General features: G+C 39.3%; 13 protein-coding genes across 13 annotated transcripts; 4 read left to right on the top strand and 9 right to left on the bottom strand.

Annotated features, from left to right (window-relative positions):
* Window positions 1-571: 571 nt before the first annotated feature.
* RRN5 (Rrn5p) lies at window positions 572-2,188 on the bottom strand (the record flags this gene model as incomplete). The annotated part of the gene is made up of 1 exon (XM_022820514.1): window positions 572-2,188. One exon carries the CDS (start codon window positions 2,186-2,188, stop codon window positions 572-574), a length of 1,617 nt encoding a protein of 538 aa, XP_022676970.1.
* Window positions 2,189-2,753: 565 nt separating this feature from the next.
* SLS1 (Sls1p) lies at window positions 2,754-4,829 on the top strand (the record flags this gene model as incomplete). The annotated part of the gene is made up of 1 exon (XM_022820513.1): window positions 2,754-4,829. One exon carries the CDS (start codon window positions 2,754-2,756, stop codon window positions 4,827-4,829), a length of 2,076 nt encoding a protein of 691 aa, XP_022676969.1.
* Window positions 4,830-4,941: 112 nt separating this feature from the next.
* CWC15 (U2-type spliceosomal complex subunit CWC15) lies at window positions 4,942-5,532 on the bottom strand (the record flags this gene model as incomplete). The annotated part of the gene is made up of 1 exon (XM_022820512.1): window positions 4,942-5,532. The coding sequence occupies one exon, from the start codon at window positions 5,530-5,532 to the stop codon at window positions 4,942-4,944; it is 591 nt and encodes a 196-aa protein (XP_022676968.1).
* Window positions 5,533-5,939: 407 nt separating this feature from the next.
* NBP2 (adaptor protein NBP2) lies at window positions 5,940-6,743 on the top strand (the record flags this gene model as incomplete). The annotated part of the gene is made up of 1 exon (XM_022820511.1): window positions 5,940-6,743. The coding sequence occupies one exon, from the start codon at window positions 5,940-5,942 to the stop codon at window positions 6,741-6,743; it is 804 nt and encodes a 267-aa protein (XP_022676967.1).
* Window positions 6,744-6,841: 98 nt separating this feature from the next.
* ACL4 (Acl4p) lies at window positions 6,842-7,975 on the bottom strand (the record flags this gene model as incomplete). Its single annotated transcript, XM_022820510.1, has 1 exon — window positions 6,842-7,975. The coding sequence occupies one exon, from the start codon at window positions 7,973-7,975 to the stop codon at window positions 6,842-6,844; it is 1,134 nt and encodes a 377-aa protein (XP_022676966.1).
* A 285-nt stretch (window positions 7,976-8,260) lies between these two features.
* On the bottom strand, window positions 8,261-10,753 carry SSY1 (Ssy1p; the record flags this gene model as incomplete). The annotated part of the gene is made up of 1 exon (XM_022820509.1): window positions 8,261-10,753. The coding sequence occupies one exon, from the start codon at window positions 10,751-10,753 to the stop codon at window positions 8,261-8,263; it is 2,493 nt and encodes an 830-aa protein (XP_022676965.1).
* Window positions 10,754-11,097: 344 nt separating this feature from the next.
* On the bottom strand, window positions 11,098-13,785 carry NHA1 (Nha1p; the record flags this gene model as incomplete). Its single annotated transcript, XM_022820508.1, has 1 exon — window positions 11,098-13,785. One exon carries the CDS (start codon window positions 13,783-13,785, stop codon window positions 11,098-11,100), a length of 2,688 nt encoding a protein of 895 aa, XP_022676964.1.
* A 565-nt stretch (window positions 13,786-14,350) lies between these two features.
* Window positions 14,351-18,343, bottom strand: SAC3 (Sac3p; the record flags this gene model as incomplete). The annotated part of the gene is made up of 1 exon (XM_022820506.1): window positions 14,351-18,343. The coding sequence occupies one exon, from the start codon at window positions 18,341-18,343 to the stop codon at window positions 14,351-14,353; it is 3,993 nt and encodes a 1,330-aa protein (XP_022676963.1).
* Window positions 18,344-18,559: 216 nt separating this feature from the next.
* Window positions 18,560-19,522, bottom strand: RKM5 (S-adenosylmethionine-dependent methyltransferase; the record flags this gene model as incomplete). Its single annotated transcript, XM_022820505.1, has 1 exon — window positions 18,560-19,522. One exon carries the CDS (start codon window positions 19,520-19,522, stop codon window positions 18,560-18,562), a length of 963 nt encoding a protein of 320 aa, XP_022676962.1.
* Window positions 19,523-19,768: 246 nt separating this feature from the next.
* HOM2 (aspartate-semialdehyde dehydrogenase) lies at window positions 19,769-20,863 on the bottom strand (the record flags this gene model as incomplete). The annotated part of the gene is made up of 1 exon (XM_022820504.1): window positions 19,769-20,863. One exon carries the CDS (start codon window positions 20,861-20,863, stop codon window positions 19,769-19,771), a length of 1,095 nt encoding a protein of 364 aa, XP_022676961.1.
* A 353-nt stretch (window positions 20,864-21,216) lies between these two features.
* On the bottom strand, window positions 21,217-21,720 carry RPA14 (DNA-directed RNA polymerase I subunit RPA14; the record flags this gene model as incomplete). The annotated part of the gene is made up of 1 exon (XM_022820503.1): window positions 21,217-21,720. The coding sequence occupies one exon, from the start codon at window positions 21,718-21,720 to the stop codon at window positions 21,217-21,219; it is 504 nt and encodes a 167-aa protein (XP_022676960.1).
* Window positions 21,721-22,589: 869 nt separating this feature from the next.
* On the top strand, window positions 22,590-23,078 carry CPR1 (peptidylprolyl isomerase CPR1; the record flags this gene model as incomplete). The annotated part of the gene is made up of 1 exon (XM_022820502.1): window positions 22,590-23,078. One exon carries the CDS (start codon window positions 22,590-22,592, stop codon window positions 23,076-23,078), a length of 489 nt encoding a protein of 162 aa, XP_022676959.1.
* A 669-nt stretch (window positions 23,079-23,747) lies between these two features.
* On the top strand, window positions 23,748-24,995 carry ENT5 (Ent5p; the record flags this gene model as incomplete). The annotated part of the gene is made up of 1 exon (XM_022820501.1): window positions 23,748-24,995. The coding sequence occupies one exon, from the start codon at window positions 23,748-23,750 to the stop codon at window positions 24,993-24,995; it is 1,248 nt and encodes a 415-aa protein (XP_022676958.1).
* Window positions 24,996-25,217: the final 222 nt, after the last annotated feature.

Below are 25,217 nucleotides of genomic sequence, written 5' to 3'. Positions count from 1 at the left end.
TAAAAGGTATGCGATGGCTTTGATGAGATTAGATGAGATGGGTAGATAGAAGGAAAAGTCAGAGCTAAACTTGATCTGAGAATTCTGATGGTCAGAGTACTGGAAGATATAACCCTTTATATATGCTAATTTTCTCTATCATTAACGTTGGAGTAAGTCATGCAAAGTGACTGCGATGCGCGCTATAAGGCAATAATGAGTTATCATGCGAAGGCAATGAGGCCGAAAATCCATACGCTTGGACAAAAAAAATAACCTACCCTTGGGGTCCATCTGTATATCGGCTCATCTGTCATTTTAGTACGCTAGTTAGTAACGTGTTGAGGACTTTTATCGATGCATTTCTATGCGCGAACAATTAGGGCGACAGTACTGATAACATTTTGTGTTAGCAGACGGGAACCCAGTTCCGATGGCCCATTTCAGCAAAAACACAGAGTATATGATATTATTACCCGCACACTCGGAAAACCAACTCCGATTGCCGTTGTTATGATTTTAGATCTTTTTTTTTTGGCTCTATAGGAAGGTGACAGCGGAGTGTGCGGGTAAATATTCATGTTTAGGAAGCTTACCAGGTCACGTGTATTCTTTCTTTGAGCTTCGCACTGTTGTCAGTATCTGACTTCCCTTTCTTAACGCTATTCTTTGTTAGCTGCAACCATGTTAGTAACGTGTGTGTATATTTGGCAGATCGTAGTATATCATTGTTGTCTATAGTTATATCCAATATCTTTTGTTTCTTGTATTCAGGAGTATCAGCAAGATCTCTATCATGTTTTAGGCGTTTTCTCGTGGAAGTAGTGTCATAAGTGGCTGCAGAATTGCCAGACACCCAATCAATATTTTCCTTGCCCGTGCTTTTAGGGTATGTAAGCTGTTTCGAGTAGACTTTGCTGTTTTGAAGATACAGCAATACACGTAACTGGCGAAGAACTTTACGATTTCTGAATATCTTACCTTTTTCCAATTCTATGTCAAACTTTTGAATGCTTTCCACGATACTTTCCGGATATGTTAGGTACAGTTTATCGTTCCCATTACCCCTTGAATGGCTATACAATCTCATTCTCACAAGTGCGTTAACAACATCATTTTCTGTCACGATGTGTGGGAATTCTTCATTCGACGTTTTTATTTCTATGATGTCTTTATCATGTTCTTCTTCCGGTGATTCGTATATTTTGCAGACGCTACGCAATTTTTTTGTACGTGACTCTTTCAAGATCTTAGAAGACTGCGATAGAGAGCGCGGTACACTTTTCTTGTCGAGAACCGGTATAATTGTCTCGCTCAATAGTTTGGCAGTGTAGCGCTTAACAAGAATTTCCATAACTTGCATAGCTTCAGGAGAGAAAACGTTTGGATTTCTACTACACGGATAATACTCCAAAAGACGGTGTTTACCATAGAAGGTATCCCATCTTTTGTACCAATTGGTCCAATTGATAACACTTGATTCATCTTCAGTTTCATCTTGTGTTGGAATAACACTTGTATCGTCTTCTTCGTGAAGATCTCGGCTCAACTCTTCTTCCAATTCTATCCAAGAATCCCCAACCTCATACGCAATTGGAAACTCTTCATAATCTAGAACCCCGCCTTTTTTTTTGGTTGGTAGTCTTTTCAACTCCACAAGGTTATCCTGCAGAACTTTGTAATATGTTAGTATCTCAAATTTACTCTTTCCTGGTATCTCTTCAGCCCAATGATCCAGCGTATGTATCGAATGGCGTGCTAGATGGTGAAAGAAAATCTGTTTTTCCTTTCCTGTCCATACGGTACCAAGTCCTTGTCTTTGTAGATACCCTCCGCTTCTTCTTTCTTCATCAGACGATTCATCAGCTTCGAAATCAGAATCGCTGGCGCCGTCATATATTGTCCCCGGACTTTCCGACCGTTTTCTATCATCCTTTTGCAGGTATTTGCACTTACCATCCCTATGTATGCATGACTTACGCAAGTCCTGGTTGGATGAATAAGGATTGAAGAATTCGTACGCCTCATCGTAATACCACTTCTTATATGCTTCTCTCATTTCAGACTTATATTCTTCTTTCTTCTTCTTCTTCTTTTTCGTATTCGTTTTCATATTATCGGACTCAGTTTGTATCAGTGGTTCCAATTGTTGGATAGCATCTGCCACATGAAGGGCTGGATCAAGGTGATCATCCGTAAACTCCGTCATGGTTTGATATATTATGTTAAAAACCGCCAAAAAGATTACGACTCCTCTTGTTACAACGCTGCTCTCCGAAAATCCCTCCAAATGTTTCCTCCTAACGATTTGTTTGTTTTATTTCGTTAGATTCCGCACAAGTAAAACTTCGAATCCCTCTTAAACACCTCTGAATTTCTCTCGTCTCGAAACAACCTCATCGCTTATTGCAGCACATATGTTAACTACCAAATGTTTGTACTACTCGAACATAAAAATAATGGTGAAGCTATAACACGTGATCATTATTTTCTTTTTCAACTCAATAATGTAATAAGACCAAATTTTCCTGAAGAGTCTTGCATAACTAAGTTGAAAGAGCGAAGAGGTTAGATATTGGAATATACAAGGGCTGATCCGGGATCGTGTTGTTTTGGAGTTACATACTTCAATTTTTTGCTTTTCTAAGCTAAGTCTTGAGCACCTTTTCTTGAAGTGTCTCTGGTGTTTATGGAGGGTATTTTGAGAAAGTAACATTACATTATAGTTTTTAAAGACTTAGAACCTGGTTTACATCTTATATCTTACCAAAAGCATGCTTCGAATTGCAGTTTCAGCACCAGCAAGAGTTACAGTGGCTCGTTCCCTGCCGTTTCGGTGTAGCGCGACTCTACGATTATTCCATAGTGGTACCATTGTAAGTGCATCAGAAGATTCGGAAAATGGTATGGGCCAACTTTTCTCGAAGCATGGAAAAAAACTAAAGCCTAAACAGGATCACTTTGTTGTATTGACTCCACGCGAGACTGGTGTTATAAGGTTGCCCAAGAGGTCTCGTGTACAGAATTCAAGAGCTTCTCTCTCTGTTCTCGAAGGGTATGATCTAAAAAGACACTCAGAAAAGGATACTAAGTTTTCACAAGTTCAGGATCTGGATATCCTTTCTAATATACAGGAGACTACTGATAGATTAATGCAGTTCAAAGAACAGGAAGATAATGAAGAAATGGCCAAGGCAATTGAGGCTTGTAAGCCATCTTCTAATACTATTTCGGAAAAAAGATACTTCCAATTGGAAAAGGTGTTGGATGAGCAATTCACTCTACAACAGCTAAGAAATTACTGCTTCTTAAAGCATGGGACCCGTAAATCTAGAGTTCCAAAAAAAGATTTAATTCCAATGATTATCAATAAGTTTTGGAAGTGCACTATCGATCACAATAAGAGTGAATTTGAAGATTTAGTCGTCGAAAATGAAATTCTTCTCGAGAAAAGAGATCTATATCTTTTATTGCTAACCAAGAATGGTCGGATTTTACAGAACTTATCCAGAATAGGGGCTACTATTGCAGTTTTACCAGAACAGAATAAGCTTGTGGTACGTTGTCCATCCCAACTTTTTAGATATGTGGAAGTGTCCATCACTAAGATTTTAGAAAATATTGTATCTGATGATTTTTGCATCAAAGAATTTGTTAAAAACCATTCATTAGTGGGAGAAACTGCCTCTATGACACCTTTAGAAATGATGAACCTACTTCAAACGCAGTCACCTAGTTATATCGAAGTTACTGAAGATGATAAGTATAGAATCAGCACAATAGGTAATAAAAGTTTGAAAAGTATCAACTCTCTACTCCTTTGGATTCTTAATTACGAACCCCAAATCTCTCAATCAGTTATAAACACACAGTCTGATTCAAGTGATGCGAGAGCTGAACGTTACAGAGTTGGTAACTACAACTGGATAAATTGGGTTGCAAGAAGAAATTCGTGGTTTAGATTGCAAAACCCTGTTCCTATTAATCAAGATCAAAATCAAGAAAAAAAACCTGATCTTTCAGAGAAGATTGACTCTATATGGGACGCTTTGAAACTGGAAAAGACAAAATGTGCAAAACCCCTTGCGTACAATGAATCTCGTTCTCTAACAGTGACTTTAGGTCATGTACTCCAATCTGAGGATAATTCTAATACACTCTTCCAAAGTAAGGTTGCTGAGGTGATACCTAAAGTTCTCAGACTACCTTTATGGGAAGAGAATGTTTCTGAAGAAGATATGCTAACTATGGATCAACATTTGTACTTGGTTCAAATGAAATTCGTACCAAACCTAGCAAGTATACAATACAAAGTTAATGTGCCGCCTGTAGAGGTATGGTTTACATTGGACGAAATGAATTATGCAGACCTTTCAACTGTCAGCTGTATTCATCACTATGCGGACTCGGCCGCACTCTTACAAACACCATCTTTACCTTATGATTTCAAAATATCACAAACTTCAACTATTGATGTGATTCCAAAAGACTTAGAAAGCGCTGATGTGTTTGAGTGGTTAGAAAAAGAACAACCAGGTTTCAGGAAGTTTTTACAGGATGCACATCTCACATTTTCTGACGCTAAAAAGCCTCGTTACCCACAATCATTCACTCTAAACGTTAAACTTGAAGGTAATTCTGAGCCTCAGCCGATCGAATATAACGCTATGGGCTACTTCAAACATCGGGTGTTGAGATTCAGGTATAAAGACAAGTACCTAGTACATTACTCAGAAACAAACGGTGGTCCCTTAGGTGGAATTACCTCTTCTGTTGATTTCATTAATCTATCAGAAAACATCGATAAGCAAACGGTCCACGAATTGCTTGATGATGTCATTCAGTTCTAACAAGCAAATTTGATATACCCCATCAAAATAGAAAAATAGACACTTGTAAATAATTACCTAACTAATAGCATATATAAATATATATATATATAATTAAATCTTGCGGCATCATTTATTTTACATGCTTCTGCATAAAGTCCTTGTGGTACGCACTGCGTGAAAGATCATTAATATATTTGTTTTTATCCTTGTTTTCGTTTGACTCACTAGATTTATTTGAATGCCTTCCAAAAACAGTCTTGGACCTCCATCCGCTCTTTTGAGGTTTAGCCAAATCTGGATTAGTATTTGAGTTTACACTAGAATCAACAGACACACTTTTCTTTTCTTTAGACTTCGAATCAATGCGCTCCTGGCGTACTCTATTCCACTCATCCAACAATGCGTCCTCATCGTCTTCTTCTTCTTCATCGTCGTCATCGTCATATTCTTCGCTACTACCTGTATCATCTACCCTGTCATCGGACTCACTTTCTGCCCGCTTGAGCTTATCATCTTCCTTCTCCGTAACACCGTCTTCCAATCTCAGTTCTCGCTTCCTTTTTGTGTGATGTACTTCGTTATCATTTGTATCCGTTCTCGTACGCTTCTTTAGCTCCTTATGTCCAGGTAGTAACCTTACATGCTGTGTAGAAGTAGGTACATATTGTATATCCTTCGCACCATTTCTTGCTTCTAGCTGCGGTCTATGTGAAGTAGTCATCCTGCAATTCAATCAAAGTACCACCGATAATGGTTCAGATAACTGATACCTACTGATACACTTTATACCGGTACTATTACACGATTATCTTGAATATTTAGAGTTATTCTCATCTTTTTACGATGTCATCAATCCTTCTACGCCTTGCTAATAAGCTTTAAACTGATTTTATTCAAATATTTCAGAAAAAAAGGCTGGTATGAATGGTGATACAATGTTCTTTGAAATACAGAGGGGCAAAGAGAGAGAACAAAGCACTAGAGTCGGTATTGGTGTCTATTAAGAGTGTGTGGAAAGTTTATAAGGGCACTGTATTGAGTAACCTAAGGAATAACCAGTTTCAGAAGTTGATTTGAAGCAAATAGGAGAAAAGAAGTAGTGATCTGATAGGTGAACAAACTGAAAGGATGTCCGAGTACGAGTTAGATCAGGATAATGACGTTGTAGGGTATATATCGATAAAGGACTATGCATATGAAGAGTCCAACCCTTTGCATTTCGGGTATTTCGAAGAAGAAGGGGAAGGAGAGTCTGATAAAGAGATTGATGTGGGTGAAAGTGAAGGCGATCTTCGACTAAACAACCGGGAAAGTGTGCTTTTACCTGATGAATATGTGGTTAACCGTAAGGCTATAGCTATGTACGCGTTTGTTCCGGAAAATGACAACGAACTGGAGTTAAATGAGGGAGACATTGTGTATATCAGTTATAAGCATGGTCAAGGGTGGCTTGTGGCGGAGAACCACGACAGATCGAAGACGGGCTTAGTACCGGAGGAATATGTACAGCTTATCGATGAGAAAGATTCTGAGGAAGGAGACGAACCAGAGCATGCCAGGCCGTTCTACTTGACACAGATGATAACGCAAAGTATGTGTAAATCCCCTGAAGAAGACGAATGGGAGGATATAGAGGAAGATGAGGAGGAAGACGAGCATGTTCCCGTGCAAGAACAATCAGAGCAAAAAGAGCCAGAACTAAAACAATTTCCAGGACAAGAAGAACAAAGGGACTTACTGAGAATGCCAGCGGCTGGCCAAGGTTTGCAAAGACTTCGTAAAAAATCAAACGCCAGGGACTATGAAATGAAGTTCAATTTACCAAATGCTGATGAGAAAATGGTCTGTAACGGAACGAGCCATGACAGTAATGATGACAGGAGCGATGTTGGAAATCTAGCACAGGATATCAATGACAAATTAGAGCTTTGATAACAATAAGTCTGGTGTCCTCTTTTATATTAGTATAACACACGCATTATATATATATATATATATTTGCGTACATAGACAAGTCTCTTCGATTTTATTTACTCGGCATCGCTGGTCACTTCGATTTCAATATCGTCTACCTCAGTGACGTCCTCTCCCTTTCTCAATTTCATTAGCTCTGAAATGTCTAGTGGGCCACCAAGCTCATTCAACAAAGAAGAAGCACCTTGTGCAATTTCCTTCGCAACATCATCATCGGAATCTGCATTTTCGCAGAGTTTACATGCAAAACTCAAAGCTACACGGGCATCGTATATCGTGTCCTTTAAGGTTTCATTGGTTATATCTAACGGTACCTCCTGGAAATGCTCGTTGAACTCGTAGATATTCTCCGGAGAAAGTTGTAGCGATGGATTTTGTTGTTTGAATTGTTCAAGCTTGGCTGTTAAATAGTGAACAAACCCTTCTAAGTAATGGTTTTCTATATTGTCCTCATCGATATCCTTCACCGCAGCTATGATTTGTGAGCTGACTTCGTAAAGCCCCATCTCAATACACATCTTTGCTAAAGAAATGGCCGGCTGTAACAAATCAAGGTATTCAGTATGTGTGGAAACACTCCCACTGCTTAATTGCTCTTCGAGATATGCCTTCTTTTGTTTGAAGAATTCCCATGCCTTGGTGAAAGCTTCAGATGCTTCACTGAACTTTTGCTGGGAGATTCTAATAGAACCAAGGGTAGACCATACCTCTGAAGACTTACCTTCAGAAATTTCCATGGCCTTGGATATTAGTTCTTCACATTGAGCCTCAGCTTCTGGCTCCATACAGAGATCTGTCATCCAGATTTCAATCATTGAAAGAAGACCACTTACTATCATATTCGCTTGTTCTTGAGAAAGTGAATTACCAGCAAGAGTTGATACGTTTTCAATACCTTTCATTATGATAGTAATACCATCAGGTCCTCCTGTAATCTGACCCAACGTGAAAAACTTTGAGCAACCACCTACTTTCCCGTCTGAGTCTAAGTTGCATGATTTTTCAAGAAGTGGATAGGCCTTTTCGACTTGTCCATTCTCCAAATATGTGTCTGCGTACACCTGAACTAATTCTAACTCTTTTTGCCCTGCGTTAGAAAGCGTTTTCTTGAAAGGTTTTAGAATTTTCAACGCCTCTTTAGCGTTTTGAAGTCCTAGCTGTTCTCTAGCAGCAGCAATTGCTTGTTCCATCCTCGAAAATAATGTATCAAGAAGGGTGAATTGACCTTTATATATCAATCGATGACTTCTGGAGAAATTCTATCCTCGAACCAATAAGCACTTGTGTAGGAAAGTTCTATGGTCTGAAGCCTAATTTAGTGGTTATTCCAATATAAAAGTCGGATGTTGCAACAGTATACGAAGGAGTTCGACAATATATAAAACAGTAAGTGTTGTGTATTCGTTATATACATAAAGCTCATCTCTTCAATTAATTTCATGCTTGAAAAAAGTGCAAAAAGAAATTACGGTAAACTAGTAAAACCACGTGACCAATTTTGAAAAACGTTCCTTCCAATTTCCCTTGTAGTCAGTTTTAGCATTCCAAATGGACCTGTCCATTTCAATACGACCCACATCCATATCTACTTGATCTAATCGTTGTAATTTTGAGGTACCAAAGATTTTATATCCGACGTAGGAAACTATGAAGAATATCAAACCCCCATAGCATGAGAAGAATATTTTGACATTCCAAAATCCGTGGAAGAAGGAAGTAAATCCTGAGAAAACGACCATGACAATGGATCCAAATAGTCCATAGTACGATAAATATGGTTGGAATGGAGACTTGTAAGGGAACATGGGGTCATCTCTTGATATGATATCGGGGCGAATTTTTAAGGCATAAAAAAATCTCAAAAAGGATACGTTCATACCGGCCCATATAATGCAAATGGTGGCACTAGCAATGTTGGCTAAAATTTGGAAATTGTTCAAAGAAGATTGGTCTACTGCCATGTATGAAATCACTCCAAAAAGACCAGAAAATAAAACAGCTATCCAAGGTACTCCATATGAGGTACATGTTTTGAAGATACTCGGAGCCTTTTCTTGAATGGCCATTGAGTATAATGTGTGACTTGCACCATAAAGAGACGAGCAACCACTGGTAGTTCCAAAAAATATGAGGATTCCATTCAAGACTGAACCAAAAGTGCAACGCCCAAAACTTCTTAGCGCTATCACCCATGCACTTCTATTTCCGTCATCTATTGTTGACGATGTGGGTTTGGAATTTGATGCACATTCATTTTTTAACTGCCAAGTGGTTCCAATATTATGATTAATATTATATTGAGTGTTATTATCAGAGTAGGAATAGAAACGGGGAAGTCTAGGATCACCAGAGTACACATTCAAGCTGATAATGAAGATTGCAAGAATGTATAACAGAAGCATTGTATAATTAGTCCTCTTCATGGCAGATGGTAATGTCCTTTTAGGATTTCTAACTTCACACGATGCTACGAAGGTCATCTCAAGTCCACTATAAGTAAAAGCAGCTATAAGCATCGAAAGAAATACCGCTAATAATCTACCACGGGCCCCTCCGATACCGTTTACAGACCCTTCACCTACATCCTTTAAATCAAATGTTGGTCTAAATAATCCGTAATTTAAAAATGGCTCTGATTTGCTAGAATCCCAAAACCGAAAACCTACTCTATCATATCCCAACGAAGACCCACCTGAATTCAAAACGATCATTACAAATATCATTAGAATTGTAAAGCATATTTTAAGTGTGGTTGCAAAGTAAACAAAATTTCCGAAAGCACGAACATCACATAAATTGAGTAGTACCGCGAAGGAGAGAAAAAGAGTTACGAACCCAGCCATTTTCCCACTTGATATATTGAGACCCTGATAGTAGTGTAATAGTGTAGAGCTTGCTACAATTTGACTGGGTAACGCTATGATAAAAGAGAACCAGTAAAGCCAACCTAAAGCAAATCCAAATGCATCCTCGACGAACCTTGAAGCTAAACCTGAGAATCCAGAGGTTAAGGGTATCAATGCACAAAGTTCGGTGAATGAGATAGTTGTTGCCATCACAATACTCCCACATAGTATATATCCCAATAACGCGCCAAATGGCCCGGCTATCGTAAAAGCTTTACCAGAAGTTAGAAAAAGACCAACGCCCAAGGAAGAACCTGAAGCAATCATCTGAATATGCCTCGCTTCTAGTTTTCGTTGAACGCTATGATTTGAATTTTTTAGTGCATTAACCTTTTTGAGAAGTTTCGGACCTCTATGGGTTTTCTTAGCAGCATTGTTCGAGTACCTAGAGATTGAAATCCATGATTCTAATTTTTGAGTTTTTGTTTTTGGTGCATAGTCATGATCAATAGTCCAGTCACCATTGTTTTCCGTATCAATTATTTGAGTATCGCCTGAACTAGTATTTATAATCTGCAGAGGTATTCCACCATGGTGCTCGAGCTCTTTAGCTTTTGTAGGTCTCGTGATTTTACTGACTAATCCACTTATCAAATGATATTTTGTATTAGGTACTTGTAACTCTTCACCTCCGATATAATTGGCATTCAGTATACTTGAATTCATTATCGATAGCTCATTTTTTGCACTTGAATCCACTAATAGCCTTTCAGCTTTCTCTCGTAGTTTATATTCTAACTCCAACCTTCGATTGTATTTCATGAAATCATTCTTCTCACCTTCATCGCTGTGTCGTCCAGTCTTTATATCATATAGCTGACTGATAAAGAACTTATTCGAATTTAGGCTTTCCCGAAACCTAACTGAGTCCGCCTTATATTGTTCCTCTAATATTTCGGCTAATATGGATGAGTCTACTGAGTCCGTCTCATTCGACTTTTTATGTGATTGTTCTGTTACATCATCTGTATTTAAATCATTATCTTCTGAAGTAGAATTGCCATAAACGTCAACGTTATAGCTTTCTGGGAATAAACCACCACCAGGGCGATCATTACTCATTTTACCCGTGTTTCTTCCATATATGATACCTCTTGCCCATTTCGTTGATTATAGATGATTAGAAGAACATATTAAGTCTTTCGGGTCATTTTTCAAGTGAGAAACGATTAATTGTTAGAAGGAAAATAAAAATCAAGACTAACCAACTATTAAGTTTAACATGTAAAAAGGATTAATACCGACTAACAAAAAAGAGGACCAATTAAGCTTATTATATACTATTTATATGGTAATGTGAAAGGAATGCTAAAAGTCTATACATATATCAAAAGTATATTCGTTATTGATACCTGGAAGGCAGCGTATGGTAAATAATGAACGCTCCACTAATTCTCTTGAAAAAATTAATCCTCTTCATCATCTTCATTACGTGGGGCACTTGAAAGACCCAAAGCTGTAAGCCTTCTGGCTCTTTCAACTTCAGTTTCTTCTTCTTCATCCTCAGTCTCGTCAGAGGTGTATTCTTCTTCATCTGAAGTCATGTTCTCAGAACCTTCTTCGTCATTACTATAATCTTCCGAATTATCATCATGTTCCTCTGATTCTTCGTCTTCAGGAACTAAACTAGTGATAACTGGCAATGGAGTAAGTTGACGAGCAAGTTTTTTATTTTTCATCTGTTGCTTTGCGGCTGCAGATGATGCTGACGAACTAGACACTGTTCTATGCTCCTTCGTAGAGGGGCTCTTTCCAAGTTTTACTATCTTGAGAGCCTTTGCCACAACACTATCACTTCTTGGTTTAGTTTCTCGTTCTTCTTCCGGCTCTTTCTCAGATTCGTGTTGATTGATTTGGTAACGTCTTATAATTTCACCTTTATCTGTTTCAATGACCAATTGATTACCATATTTGTAGGCATAGTACTTTTTCGACGTATCGTCCGCATCGACAAGTGTACTGCGTCTGAACTTTGAGGGAGTAAGAACTTTTTTCAAGGATTCTACAGTGTTGTTTGTAGTAGTCTTTGATAAAGCTTCACCTTCCTCACTTTGGTGCAGACTATTAGAATCAGGTGGTTGATTAACATATGAGGCTTCGTTAACGACTTCACCTCTTTTGTCTTCCAATATGATCCTGGAACCTTCTTGATAGGCAATGTGGGCGTGGTCATCTGGTAGCAGTTGTGATGCATCATGATGTTCTAATGTCCCTTCTGTTGCTTCAGAATTCTGACTGTTTGGGAACGGCAGTTTCTCATCATTGAATGTAGGTTTTGGAGTAATACCAACATTTGAGTTTTTGTGATTACTGGATCCTTGACCTGTTTCAGAGCTATTGGAAGTGGTCTGTGCGTTATCTAGATAGTCGTTTTCATCCAATGAAGTGAAGGAAGTAGTTCCAAGATCATGTTCATCGTCCTTGGAAAGAGCAAATGCAGCTGCTTGTGCTTCTCTTTGGCGAATTTCACGTTCAAGTTCCAAACTACTCCTTTTTTCATTCTCATGGCCACGGTGTCTCAAACCTCTCTTCTTAGATCTCTTCTTCTTAGATTTCATGCCTCCGGCAGGTTTAGCTGGAATTCCACTTGTTTCAATAGTATCGTTCTTACCAATATGTTTATTAGCTCCAGATGCCATGGTATCCACACGGCGTAAAGAGTACGATCTACCTTCAGTATCTAAACCGGGCAATCTATCCATCCATCTAGATGCAAGGCCATTACCATTGGTGGTGTGGACAGTGAATGATTTGGTCAATGTTATGGTATTCAAATGACGACCAAGAGTAAAGACTGCCACAGATGAGCCATGAACTATGATAGATGATAAAACCAAAAAGCAGACTAACGGCCATATTACGGCTATTAGTTGCCAGTACTTGGTACCCTTAGGAGGTATATGCCTCAAAGGTGTTTCTTCACCTGTGATATGAGATTCAAGGTTTGACCTTGCTAGAATTGCAGCAAATATGGCACCAACACCGATTGGACCAAAATGGCCAACAAACATCGCTTCACGCCAACTTTTGATATCGGGTATGAAAGGTTTGAAGGTTAGAACAGCGGGTATTCTACGTAAGAAAATAACTGCAATGGCAAGCAAAATAGGTCTCCAAACAGACATGCCAATGGAACTGTCGTTGAATTGACTCCATGGAATAATTGCACCAAAGTAAACGAAATATGCCAAATTCAAGACTAAATCTATAACTGTAGAAACATTGCTCTCCTCGGTAGCCTTAGAAAACCAACCATCCCAAGAGAACGCAGTACCAGCTGCAAAGGAAACCAATAAATCGTCAACACCAAGAATGGATCCAAATCCGGCACACATTAACGCCAAAAACACATAGAAGGCTAAGAAGGACTCACGATCAATCAACTTCTTTTCCTCTGCAAAACGGATCGCTCTTCTACCACTATACCCAATTACGGCACCAAGAACGCATCCGAAAATACACTCCCATAAAAGCGTAATACAAATCCATTCCTTAGCAACCTCGTTTGAATTGTGTTGGTGAAAAATAATATTCAATGACAAGTAAATGAATGGGAAAGCCATACCATCGTTACATCCAGATTCAGCAGACAATAAGTTCCTCAAATGACCAGGGACCCTTTGTGCAAATTTACCTGACACAACTGATTGCGCTAGAATAGGATCTGTAGCCGTAACACAGGCAGAAACTAATAAACTGTCAGAAAAGTTCAAACCAGGAATCAGGGCCCACACAAATAAACCTGTGATAAGCCAGCCTGCGGTCATCACTGGAACTAAAAGCATAGTAACTGAAAGCCAATGCTTTAACATATATTTCTTTGGCAACTCAACCGCCACTGCAAAAATCTGAAGACATAACACTATTCGAGATATCTCAAGCGTAATGTTATCTGTATTACCCCACTCTGTAGGATCGAACCAGTTCAAACAATGAGGTCCCACAATTAAACCGAATAAAACTGCAACACTAGACTCCCCAATGTACAACTTTTCCTTAAAAAATAACGAAACTAAGGAGAAAACGCATGAGAACACACCTACACATGCATAGGCGACATGTGCCTTAGTAACATCTAACTGTGACCATACCATAATATTGATGCCGGTACAATTTGTACACCAAGTGTTTCAGTCAAATGGCCTAGAAAGTTGCTTTCTCTAACACAATTCCTCCAAAGTGAATCAAACAGAAAATTCTCAACGAAAGAAAAGATAGAGTTACAGACAGCAGCGTATGTCCGTTTAAGCTTCCTGATTGCTTCTATCTTATATCAAACTCTTTTGGCCCTTCTAACCTTTTTCTTTCATTCTAGTCACCTGGTAATGTACAAAGACGATGGTTTTCTAGATAATCCGTATTTCCTTGCGAAATCATCATATACATGGTAAAGAAATTTAATAGAAAATCAAAAGAAAATTTAACGAGACAAAAGGCTGAAGTAGGGTTCAGGACTGCAGCAAAATTAGGAGATAAAAGAACCCTTTGCAATGAATAGGGCTAAAAAATTGCACAACCGTAAGAATGTAAGGTAGATTAGAGCATGTGGCCTAATACTACTAAGTATATATGTGTTTTTTTTTTTTTTTCAATTATATAGTTGTAACTATACAATGCACCGAAGATAAGAGAGTCAGTAGTCGGCATTTTTGAAATAGGTCAGCGACGATCCTGGAGTTTTTTCTTCACTACAGCGATAATGCTTTGTAATTCTCTGATACTTGGAGGGACATTTCCTGATGTTGGAGTTTCATGTGAGGAAATGTCTTGTAAGGATGACTTGGTGGGACCCTGGACCGAAATAGATGCATGTGACCAATCTTTCTGTGCGTTTCTTTGCTGATGTACATGCACAGGGTTTATAATGCCAGCAGGAGTTGCAAAGTCTGACTGTGTTGATATATTTGCAGCGTTTGATGTAGTTAGTTCTGCAGAACTCATGGATGGTGCAGTAGCATTTTGTGGACCAATGCAGGTTAATTGCGGGGTAGTAAGAACAGATGTATGGTTCAATAAATTCCGAGGCTGGCTCGGAGTACCAAAAGTCCCTGAGACCGGGTGTGGCGGAAGCGGTATAGTAGAAGTAGTTCTCACTTTCTTCACTAGATGAGAAGGATTTGAATCTTCTGTAGCAGTTATGGAGCTCGTTCTGCTACCTTGTAACGGAACAGGGGTCTTGTACTTGGGTTTATGAGAGTCTGATAGAAGAACTGGTAGTTTTTTGTACCGTGATCTTGGTGATGCCATAACATGGTTCTTCAAGTGAGAATAGGCTGTTTTCTTATTGATATTTTGCATAGCCTTATTTTGCTCTTGTTTCAGCATTGATTGCATTCTTTCATCAATACTTGCAGAGTTTTCTTTTGTAGAAGTTGTATCATGGCTGTCATTTCCACAGCCAGCTAACGTACGTCTTTTTCTTGTCTCCATGTATACACCTCTGTCACTTAGTTTAAATTCAAAGTCATTAGCAGCGTTTGATAGACCTTGTTTCAAAAAAGATTCTGGGTTTGGACCCATGATTTTAACAATTTCAGTATCATATATAATATCTCCGAATCTTTTTAAGACCTTATTTATTTTCAATTGGTGTTTGATTTCCAGCACACTTTTGGGATTCTCGATGGATTCCCAATATATAACCAATAATTTGAATCTATAGCTTGTATTAAATGCAACACCACATATTAGTTCAATCAACCTTTCTCCATCTTTTTGTAATTTCATGTCAAGGTCGAATATATCAGAATCTGTAACTCCCGTGTTGAAAATAACTAGGTTGACATTGCTAAATTCATTAGCTTTATACTCATTGTCAAGCTTTAGAAAATTGGTGCAGAGACTCGAATTTTCAATTTTATGTGATACAGTTTCTGCCAAATGAAATTTGCTTAGTAGCCATACGCCTGAAAGACAATCCCAGGATTTTGAGTAGAGCACTATGTCAAGAGTTACTTTACTATCCAGATCACCTCTTTCTAATACATTGTCTAGTTTTGTGGCAACTTTCTCGAAGTATGTCTTTTTAAGGTCTAAAGGCATCCAAATGTCCGAGTTGTTCCTAACCGGTGTTGTGAAATGATTCTCCTCAATATAGAGGGGTGTGCTGTAATTTGTAGTGTTGGAATTGATGAAAGATGATGTTTCGTGCATTGTATTATTTGCCGATATCCTTTCCCTTTTGCTCGAAGATCTCAAAGATGGAATTCTTCTTCCTATTCCTAGTTCTTTGCTTAACCTTAAAGCCTCTTCTTGCTTCTTCCTCTTCAATTCGTTCTCCTTCCTTCGTCTTTCGAATTTAGCTTTCCACTTAGACATACTATGTTGATAGAGATGCTTGTTCCTAAATTTTTCTGCTCTTACTTCAAGAAATATAAAATAGAGTCTCTCGTGGATAAACGATTTAAACAAGCTTTTGCACAGATTGTCTATTTGCACTTCTCTCTTTTTCTGTTGTTGAAGTACCGTTTTGACAGTGTTACTAACACGCTCCTTCAAAATATTAGCAAGTAACTCTTTGGAAAGTTTTTCTACCCTTTCTTGCTTCTTTTCAAGTGCTTGCGTCCTCCGTTCTTCAATTTCCTTTTGTTTCTTTATATCATTTTCATGCTTCTTCCTCTGAATTTCTTGTTCCCTTGCTAGAAGTTGTTCTTCTTCCAACACCTTTTGCCTTCTCAATTTTTCCTTTTGTTCTTTGAGTTTATTAGCCAACTCTTCTTGCTTTGAGAGCGTTGTTCCGGTGGTATTCGGTTGCGATGGTGTAAAACTAGGAGTTGAATTTAAAAGTTTTGGTTGGTTTAATTTACCATTATTCTGTATAATATCCATTGGGGACTGAATTCCAAAAACAGGTTTGCTATTCTGATCCGCTGGTAATTGAAAGTTTCTGGTATCTTGGTTACCGTTCATGAAGCCAAACGCCTGGTAGTTTTCAGCTTCATTTTTTTGTTCGAAGATATTATTGTTTGATATGTCTTTATAGTTATCATAATTTTTGGAAAGTTCGACCGTAGTAACATTATCCAATACAGTACCCCTTCCAGATGATATAGTATCTGTGTTTTCTTTCCTATTATTAATTAGTTCTGAAGTGTTGGAGTTCTGAAGCTTTTGTTCAACGCAATGAAGCCAATTTTTTTTCAAAGGTTTTGTTTCTGGTAATAAATGTGAAGTAGAAGTTAAACTTTTTAATGTGATTTTTCCATCCGCAAAATCTATAGAGTAATACTTGCAAAAGGTCTCTAAGTCCAAATCATCACGAAATAGAAAGTGTTCCATAAAATACTGGTAAGGAAGATTTCCACCTTTTTTTGTAACAGCCAAGGAAAGGGATTTGAATCCATAGAAACGAATTTCATTTAAGTATATTTCCAAAAAAGATGCCATGAAAAATGGAACCTTATCGGATTGTATCAATTGAAAAAATCTATCATATAAATTCATACAATTTTCCGTTACTACAACACCTCTTTCTATATGGTTGGAGTTCATTAGAATTCTTCGGAAGGTGATAGCAAGTTGTATGAGGTCATTGTTGAAAACGTCAGCAGGCAAATCCTGTGCCATCTTATCATATTCGGGTTCTCTTATTTTACTCAATAACGCGTATGCTCTAAATTCGGCTTCATTTGGACATTGTCCACCTTGATCTCTTACTTCGTCATAAATTTCACAGAGTGTAATGATAGCTTTATGTAATTGTTCGAGCTCTTGTTGAGCACTAAAATCAATATCAGTTTTGGCCATTTGGTGAAGAATTAATAAATGGATTCGAACAATTCTTTCATTACAATCAATAGCTTCTGGTCCAGAGTAGTTCTGATAAGTGAAATCTTGTCTGATCGATCTCATTCTGTCCCAAAGAAATGACTCTGAGTCCGGTAAGAGTGGCACAATGTTTTCCACAATGTAATCCAACGTTTTAACTAAAACATGTGGAGGTCTTACATCAGAAGGTAGTGGAGGAGCTGCCGCTGCTGCTGGTCTAGCAAAAACTTTTAATGCCCTATATCTATCAACCTTTTTATCGTTAGGATTAGCTTTTTCGTACCGCACCACATTATTCTCTACACTTCTTCTAGCTCTCTCGAATATAGGACACATATCCTGACACGTACCCTGAAATGTTATAGCTTCCGTCAAATCCTTTGCTTGGTCAGCTTTATCTACAAGACCCTTTTCTTCCATAACTTGTCTCTCTGTATCTCTCATTTTCTTCAAAGTCTCCCAAAGAGTGGTAACATCAGATATAGAACTCTCAAGCTCAAGCATCTTCTCCTGATTCTTTCTATCCCATTCGTCTTGGACAATTGGTATTGGTTTCAAGATTGGAGCTTGTCTAATGAGATATCTCGGCAGCTCTCTTTCAATGGGTTTGGATGGAGGTTGAAACCCATACCGTGAAGGATCCCCACCAAACAAAGTACCTATTTCTTTGTTCACTGCTGCATCCAAAATAGGAACCATTTTTTTACCCTTTTTTGATAGCGTCGTACCGTTACTAATGGGTTGAGTTGCTCTGCTACTCGACTTTACCACAGATTTCTTGAACTTTCGCTTCTCTGTGTGTTTATTCGCCTTTTCATGACCTTCATGGCCGGAAAAAGGTGTTTGTGACGATGGCACCGATGGTGCAAACATTGAGCCGAGCATCACAACAGGTGGATCTCGGTGTGCCCTGTTCTTTCTCACTCAATCTTTACCTTTGTTCAAGACTGAAGTTGCTGAATTCTGTGAATAATACAATATAAAGGTTTTGTATGTCGAAATATTGAAAAGTTGATGATTAAAATGTTTACAAACAAGTACTAAAAACAATAAAGAATATCGGTAAAATATATACATATAGTCACAACAGAGGTAACAGAGCTATGGCAGTGTTATATGTAGTAGTATGAACCTAGAACTATTCAATTCCGGTTCGTTCACGGCATGAACCTCAAAATTGCGCTCAATGATGAGTTCCTCTAGAAATAATCTGACAACTTCCTCAGTTCGAAGCTGAATTCCGATTAGTCCTGACACTGAAAGTCCCAGGTTCTTATACCATGTAAAAAGTGATTTTAATGTGTTGAGAAATGGTGTCACTAAATACTCGTTGTATATTACGTCCATTGCAATGATAGTTAAGTGAGAAGGTCCATCGGGAAGTAGAAGATGCTGTGTCTTGTCATTTATTTTAAATAATTCCCAATCCAAAACTGTTACATCAAGTTGACATTCGGTTGTGGTACGTCTTTTCAAATTATCCAGTTCTATGGATTCAGACGTGAGTACTCTTCGCCTGCATTCAGCTTGGTTTTCCTGGATGTTGAATTTCAATCTTGGTAATATATCCTTCTGGTCTGTAGCTACGTATTTCTCAACGTAATTTGAAATTGCTATGGGGAATATTGGTGAGATGCCTGTTCCTAATTCCAAGACATATCTCTCGTTTTCGTCCTGTCGGGATTGTAGAAGCGATTTTATACGATCATCGCCTCTTCTGAATAGAACTGCATTTTCGTTATATAGTAACCATTTGAGAATGAATGTCGAAGTGGTCCATAGCACATATCCCGTCGTAGAGTTGTTATTATCTCGATTTGAATTTAGTGAGGTTAAGTTCTGTTTGATAGTGAAGTTGAACTCATCTAATTCGACCTTCTTGGTTTTCCTTCCTGATTTTGCGGGTGCTACCTGCTTGGGACTTATATCGATGTCAAGTTCCGCTTCGTTTCTCGATTGAATACCCAGGTCTTGGGAAAGATTTGCAGCATTACTTTCTAGACCTATGTATCTCTCAAAGAGATATTCATACAAGGTATCTGCATTCAAACTTACTAGCTGCATGTAGTAAGTAGTTGTGCTGGGCAGCTTCCTTGTGTGTCTGCTGAAGTTTGATAAAGAAATACCCCACTTACTGTATACTATGGCATCGTTTCATGAATTACATCATTTTTATAGAAGTGTGTGTATATATGTATAATAATAATAATAATGATAATAATATATACGCAAACCAAATGAGGTAGAGAGAGAGATACAGACAAACAGCCAGACAGAGATTATGACCGTGGCACGAAGTATGCTAAATCATTAGATAATGTTTTTGGCCAGTAGGATTTCAGCAATCAATATACCGGCACCAGCAGCACCAATGATGGTGTTGTGGGACAAGACGACCATTTTGAAGTCTAACACAGGATCTTCTCTGATTCTTCCGACGGAAACACCATACCCGTTGTCTCTGTTCCTGTCCAATCTTGGTTGTGGTCTATCATTTTGTTCTAGGACGTGGATGGTTTGCTTTGGAGCAGAGTGGCATCCGAGTTTCGTAGCGTCACAAACGTAATCTCTTAGACATTGCTTGACTTCTTCAACAGATGGAGGAGGTTGGTTCTTAAACTTTAGGGAGATACATTCGGTATGACCATCAGAAACAGCAACACGGTTACATTGGGCTGAAACCTTGATTTCGTCATCGCTCAACAAGTTGACCTTGGATTTATCAGCATTTAGAGAACCCAAGATCTTCTTAGTTTCCCATTCCATCTTGTCCTCTTCTCCGCCAATATATGGAATAATGTTGTCCAAGATATCAATACCGGGCACACCTGGGGAGAACCCAGCACCGGAGATGGCTTGCAAAGTGGTGGTGGTTAAAAGCGAGATTGGACCGAACTTCTCCACCAAAGGCTTCAATGGGGCCACCAAACCAGCAGTCGAACAGTTTGAAATACATACAATGAAACCTGGCTTTTCTTTACCCTCAGCCTTAGCCTTAGATACCTTGGTGCCGATCATTTCCAAATGTTCTGGATTCGAAATAGGAACCACCAATGGAACATCTTCTTCTCTTCTGTAGTTCTTCGCATTAGAAATGACAGCTAAACCGCTGTCCTTGAATGCCTTCTCGATAGGACCCGCATAGTCTGCATCTAGACCGGAAAACACAACGTCACATTCCTTGAATGCTTCTGGAGTACATTCGGAAACAACAATCGACTCGGCGAACTTAGGCAACAAGTCTGTTTGTTTCCAGTTGACAGCATCGATGTACTTCTTACCAGCAGATCTGGAAGAGGCACCCAAAACCTTTAGCTCAAAATCTGGATGGTCAGCCAACAACAAGATGAAACGTTGACCAACGGAACCAGTGGCTCCCAAGACACCAGCAACCTTCTTAACCATTTTGTTTAAAATCACAATAAAGTTCCCTGCAATGAAGGCTCTTTTCGCTTTCTAATAGACTAGCTTTTATATATTTATAATATAAGAAACTTTAAGACTCTATAAAATAGTACTAAGCATGGACCTGAAACGCTCCTACGTGCACTCCAAACAACCGTTAAACTTTAAAAGTTGTGTATATATATATATTCATGCGTAATGATTTAGGTCTGTGTGCCATGCGATGCCGGTGCAAAGTGAAATTTTCCAATAGCATTGACTCATCGTGAAAAGAAAGACATTTCACGTGACATAAATTAATTTGTGTAGTACATACAGTAAAATGTAATGAATGAAAAGAAGAGAGAGGGAAACTATTCGGAGTCTGACGAGGATGAGTCTGAGGAAGACGAGTCTGAGGTGTCCTTGGAGGCTCCAGATGCATTAACAGTTTCTGAAGGTTCCGACTCATCAGCAAACTTTATCTTTTTTCCTCCTGTGGCCGATTTTTCAACGGTATCTACATCTGGGGTGGTCTTCTGAGCAGTGTTTGATGATGATGGTTCTGTCTCTAACACCTGGGGAGGCAAGCCCTTGAAGTCTCTTTCGACTCTTTTCAACTGCGCTAGTGCACTGGACAACTGTGTGTCCAATGCTACTTCTTCGGTGCTGACACCACCGGAAGTGATAGAAGTCTGGGTGACGGATTCAGCTCTAGATGCTAATGAGACTGCTGGGATAGCTTCTTTCTCGCTTATGAATGTGGATAGGAAATTGAGTACTTCTTCTTTCGATAGATACGATGGGGTTCCGACTTGATGTACCACTACAGGCGTGTTTAAAGTAGAGTGTGCGGGTCTTCTGGTTCCTCTAAGCATTGTTCTGGAGGTTTATATGGGATGAAAAACGGGCGGTGGTTTGAGCTGCTTCCGCTAAAGTCAATGCTACTTACTCTTCCCGTTCTCGCTAGGATGATTCGCTCTATGGGCTCTGCTCATCAAATCTGAGCTCATCTCATCTCATCTCATGAAACAATCAACGATTGCACTTGCAAGTTTTTGGCTTTTCCTTTCTTTTTTTTTTTTTCTTCCTCGCCTGCAAGTGGGAAATCTGGTGTATCCGGGTAACACATTTCCAAAATAAAAATATTTTTTGAAATATCAGGGGGTGTTTTAACCCAGAAAAAAAAATAAAATTTAAATTTAATTTTTAAAATTTTGGTTTTAATTTAATTTTGGGTTTTAGATTTTAATTTTTTCCAAAAGTTTAATGGGGACAAGACATGACATGACAAGGTGACATTCTCGGGCTTCCCCTTCCACGTTGCGAGCGGGGAGAGGAGAATTTTTTTTTTTTTTTATTTGGTTTTTTCTTTTTTTTGGATTCCGTCCTGCGATTCCGTCCTGGGATTCTAGTCTGGATTCTGAGCTGGATTCTGAGCTGGATTCTAGCACGAATACATGTAAAGGCAGAGCGGAGGCGGGAGGGCAGAACGGTAGAGTAAAATGAGAGAAAGAGAGAGAGGGAAAGAGAGAAAGAGAAGAAGACGTACGTGGCGCTCACGCTCACTATAGGCGAACCCCGGGTAACACATCAACACCCGCCGGCACTACTACTAAAAAAACGAACGCCACCCTTTGTTAACAACTACCAACCACTTTTACCAATAGCAATGCAATGCGTTAGTATCATCTTGCTTACACTTCTTGATCCCAGCACCAACTAAACACACATTAATCAAGAAAAAATGTCTAAGGTTTATTTCGACGTTGAAGCTGACGGCCAACCATTGGGTAGAATTGTCTTCCAATTGTACAACGATGTTGTCCCAAAGACCGCTGAAAACTTCAGAGCTCTAGCCACTGGTGAAAAGGGTTTCGGTTACGCTGGCTCCGTTTTCCACCGTGTCATCCCAGACTTCATGTTGCAAGGTGGTGACTTCACCCACGGCACTGGTGTCGGTGGTAAGTCCATCTACGGTGCTAAGTTCCCAGATGAAAACTTCGTCAAGAAGCACGACAGACCAGGTTTGTTGTCCATGGCCAATGCTGGTCCAAACACCAACGGTTCCCAATTCTTCATCACCACTGTCCCATGCCCATGGTTGGACGGTAAGCACGTTGTGTTTGGTGAAGTCTCTGAAGGTTTCGACGTTGTCAAGAAGGTCGAATCCTTGGGTTCTGGCTCCGGTGCTACCAGAGCTAGAATTGTGATTGCCAAATCTGGTGAATTGTAAGTAAGTGAGGTGAAACTACTACGGCGCTCTCTCCCTTGATTTGATTTTGGGACGAGCCTCTTTTTTTTTTTCTTTCCACCTACACCTACCTGCCAATTATAAGGGCCCTTCCGTCCGTTCAGGTCTGTTGACCCATCTGTATATAAACTTAAACTATACGTATATATATGCGCATATACAGTGAGTGATCAATTGACGTTTATGACAATTTCTAGCAGTACCACCTGCTTGTGCTTCCACTACCGTTACCTAATTCTACTTCTACTGTCTGTTGGCAATTTAAGCACGATGGCATGGACGGTGACGTCTTATTTTTTTTTTTTTTTTTTTTTTTGAATTATTTTTTTTTTTTGAATTATTTTTTTTTTTTTCTGGGATTTAATTTTCTGTGTTACCCGGTCGCTCCCTATTTCCGTCAGACATTCCAACCATCGCCGATTCGTGTGCTGAAACCTTCTTTTTCTTTGGCCAAAGAGAACAGCATACACATATGAAGAGTGAAATAAAATAGTAATAATAGAATTGAATAATAAAATATATAGTTAGTTCTTTTGGATTGATTGATCTGGAGAAAAAGGAAGAGCAAATAGTAGTGGGATTTGTATCGTTTCAGGTGGTCCAGTGGGAACTAAAATAGGAATACGGGTATTAGTATTATAGTATCTAGCGATGGATTCTCTTGGGAAGAAGCTCAGTAATTTGGGGCTGCACGATATTCGGAACGCTGCGAGATTTGCGCAAAATGTTATAGTGCAATATGAGCCATACCAGATCGATATCAGACGGGCGACGAATACGGATTCGTGGGGTCCAACGCCCAAGCATTTGGCTAAGGTGATGAGACATAGGTATGAGGTGACGATGTTTCTGATGACAGAGTACACATTGAAGCGGTTGGTGGACCATATGGCGAAGAGACCGAAGAATGTGTATGAGAAGGCTAGGAAGCAGTATGTGAACTATGGGAACGAGTGGAGGGTTGTGTTGAAGTGTTTGATATTGATAGAGTACTTTTTGATGCGTTCTGAGCGGGGCAAGGAGCTGGAGCAGGTGTTGGCATGTTTGCAGACTCACAAGCACATTTTGACGAAGGAGACGATGCAGTACCGTGTGGACTTTAGCAGCGACGGGAAGATGGAGTTGCACGAGCGTGGGATCAAGAAGAAGTGCGAGAACATTATTCAGTTGATGGAGGATTCGAATTACTTGAAGCGTGAGCGTTCCAAGACGGCTGAGAATGCGACGAAGATTGTTTCCGGTTCGATCGGCTCGCGTCCGGAGTCGCTGTACAACGATATTTCCATCAGCGCGGACTCAATTGCGGACAGTTCTTCCAGTATTGACGATATGGACGACTTTGAGTACGAGCCGCAACCTATGGGCCACAGGGAGCGTCGGTCTTCTGCAGTGGACAAGCAAAGGAGACAGAGAAGAGAGATGTTACGAGAAAGAATTCGTAACAGCGAGTACCAAAGGAAGGCTGCTACGCAACAGGAACCAGAAGTTGACTTGCTAGACCTTGACGATGCGCCAGCTCCTTCTAATAATAATAATTCTAATACTAATTCTAATAATAATAATACTCATAATATGAATCATAACAATGGAAATAGCAACACTCCACTGGCTGGTTTCGATGACGATGAAGACGATGACGACGATTTTGGCGATTTCCAGTCGGAAAAGAGTCCTGTACCTGCATTGCCACATTCTTCTTCTTCTGCCGGTGCTGCTGCTGCTGGGCAAGGATCGTCCTCCAATATCAATGCTAACTCCACCTTGAACGATTTATTGGACTTTGGAGGATCTTCCAACACTACGACTACTCCTGTCAATGTCAGCATAAATTCCAACAACAATAACGCTAAGCATGATGCGTTCGCAGACTTGTTCTCCATGTCTAAATCCCAAATATGAAACCTGTATGTGAGACGTACTGATCCCGAAGAGCTTAAATTTTGAATATTACTACATATACAAAGACTGCCTAAAGTAAGAAGAAGAAGCAAGTGCAACAACATGGAAAAAATACATATTAAACAAAACAAAACAAAACAAAAAAAAATAAAACTATTAAAGACTATAAACATCAAGACCAGGGGTTCTCCGACTCCCCACTCACCCAGTCGTGTAGTCAAA

This window comes from Kluyveromyces marxianus, chromosome 5 (genome assembly GCF_001417885.1).
Source record: "Kluyveromyces marxianus DMKU3-1042 DNA, complete genome, chromosome 5".
Classification (NCBI taxonomy): Eukaryota; Fungi; Ascomycota; class Saccharomycetes; order Saccharomycetales; family Saccharomycetaceae; genus Kluyveromyces; species Kluyveromyces marxianus.
The sequence above is the reverse complement of the archived record's forward strand: the minus strand, read 5'-3'. Positions and strand labels throughout refer to the sequence as shown.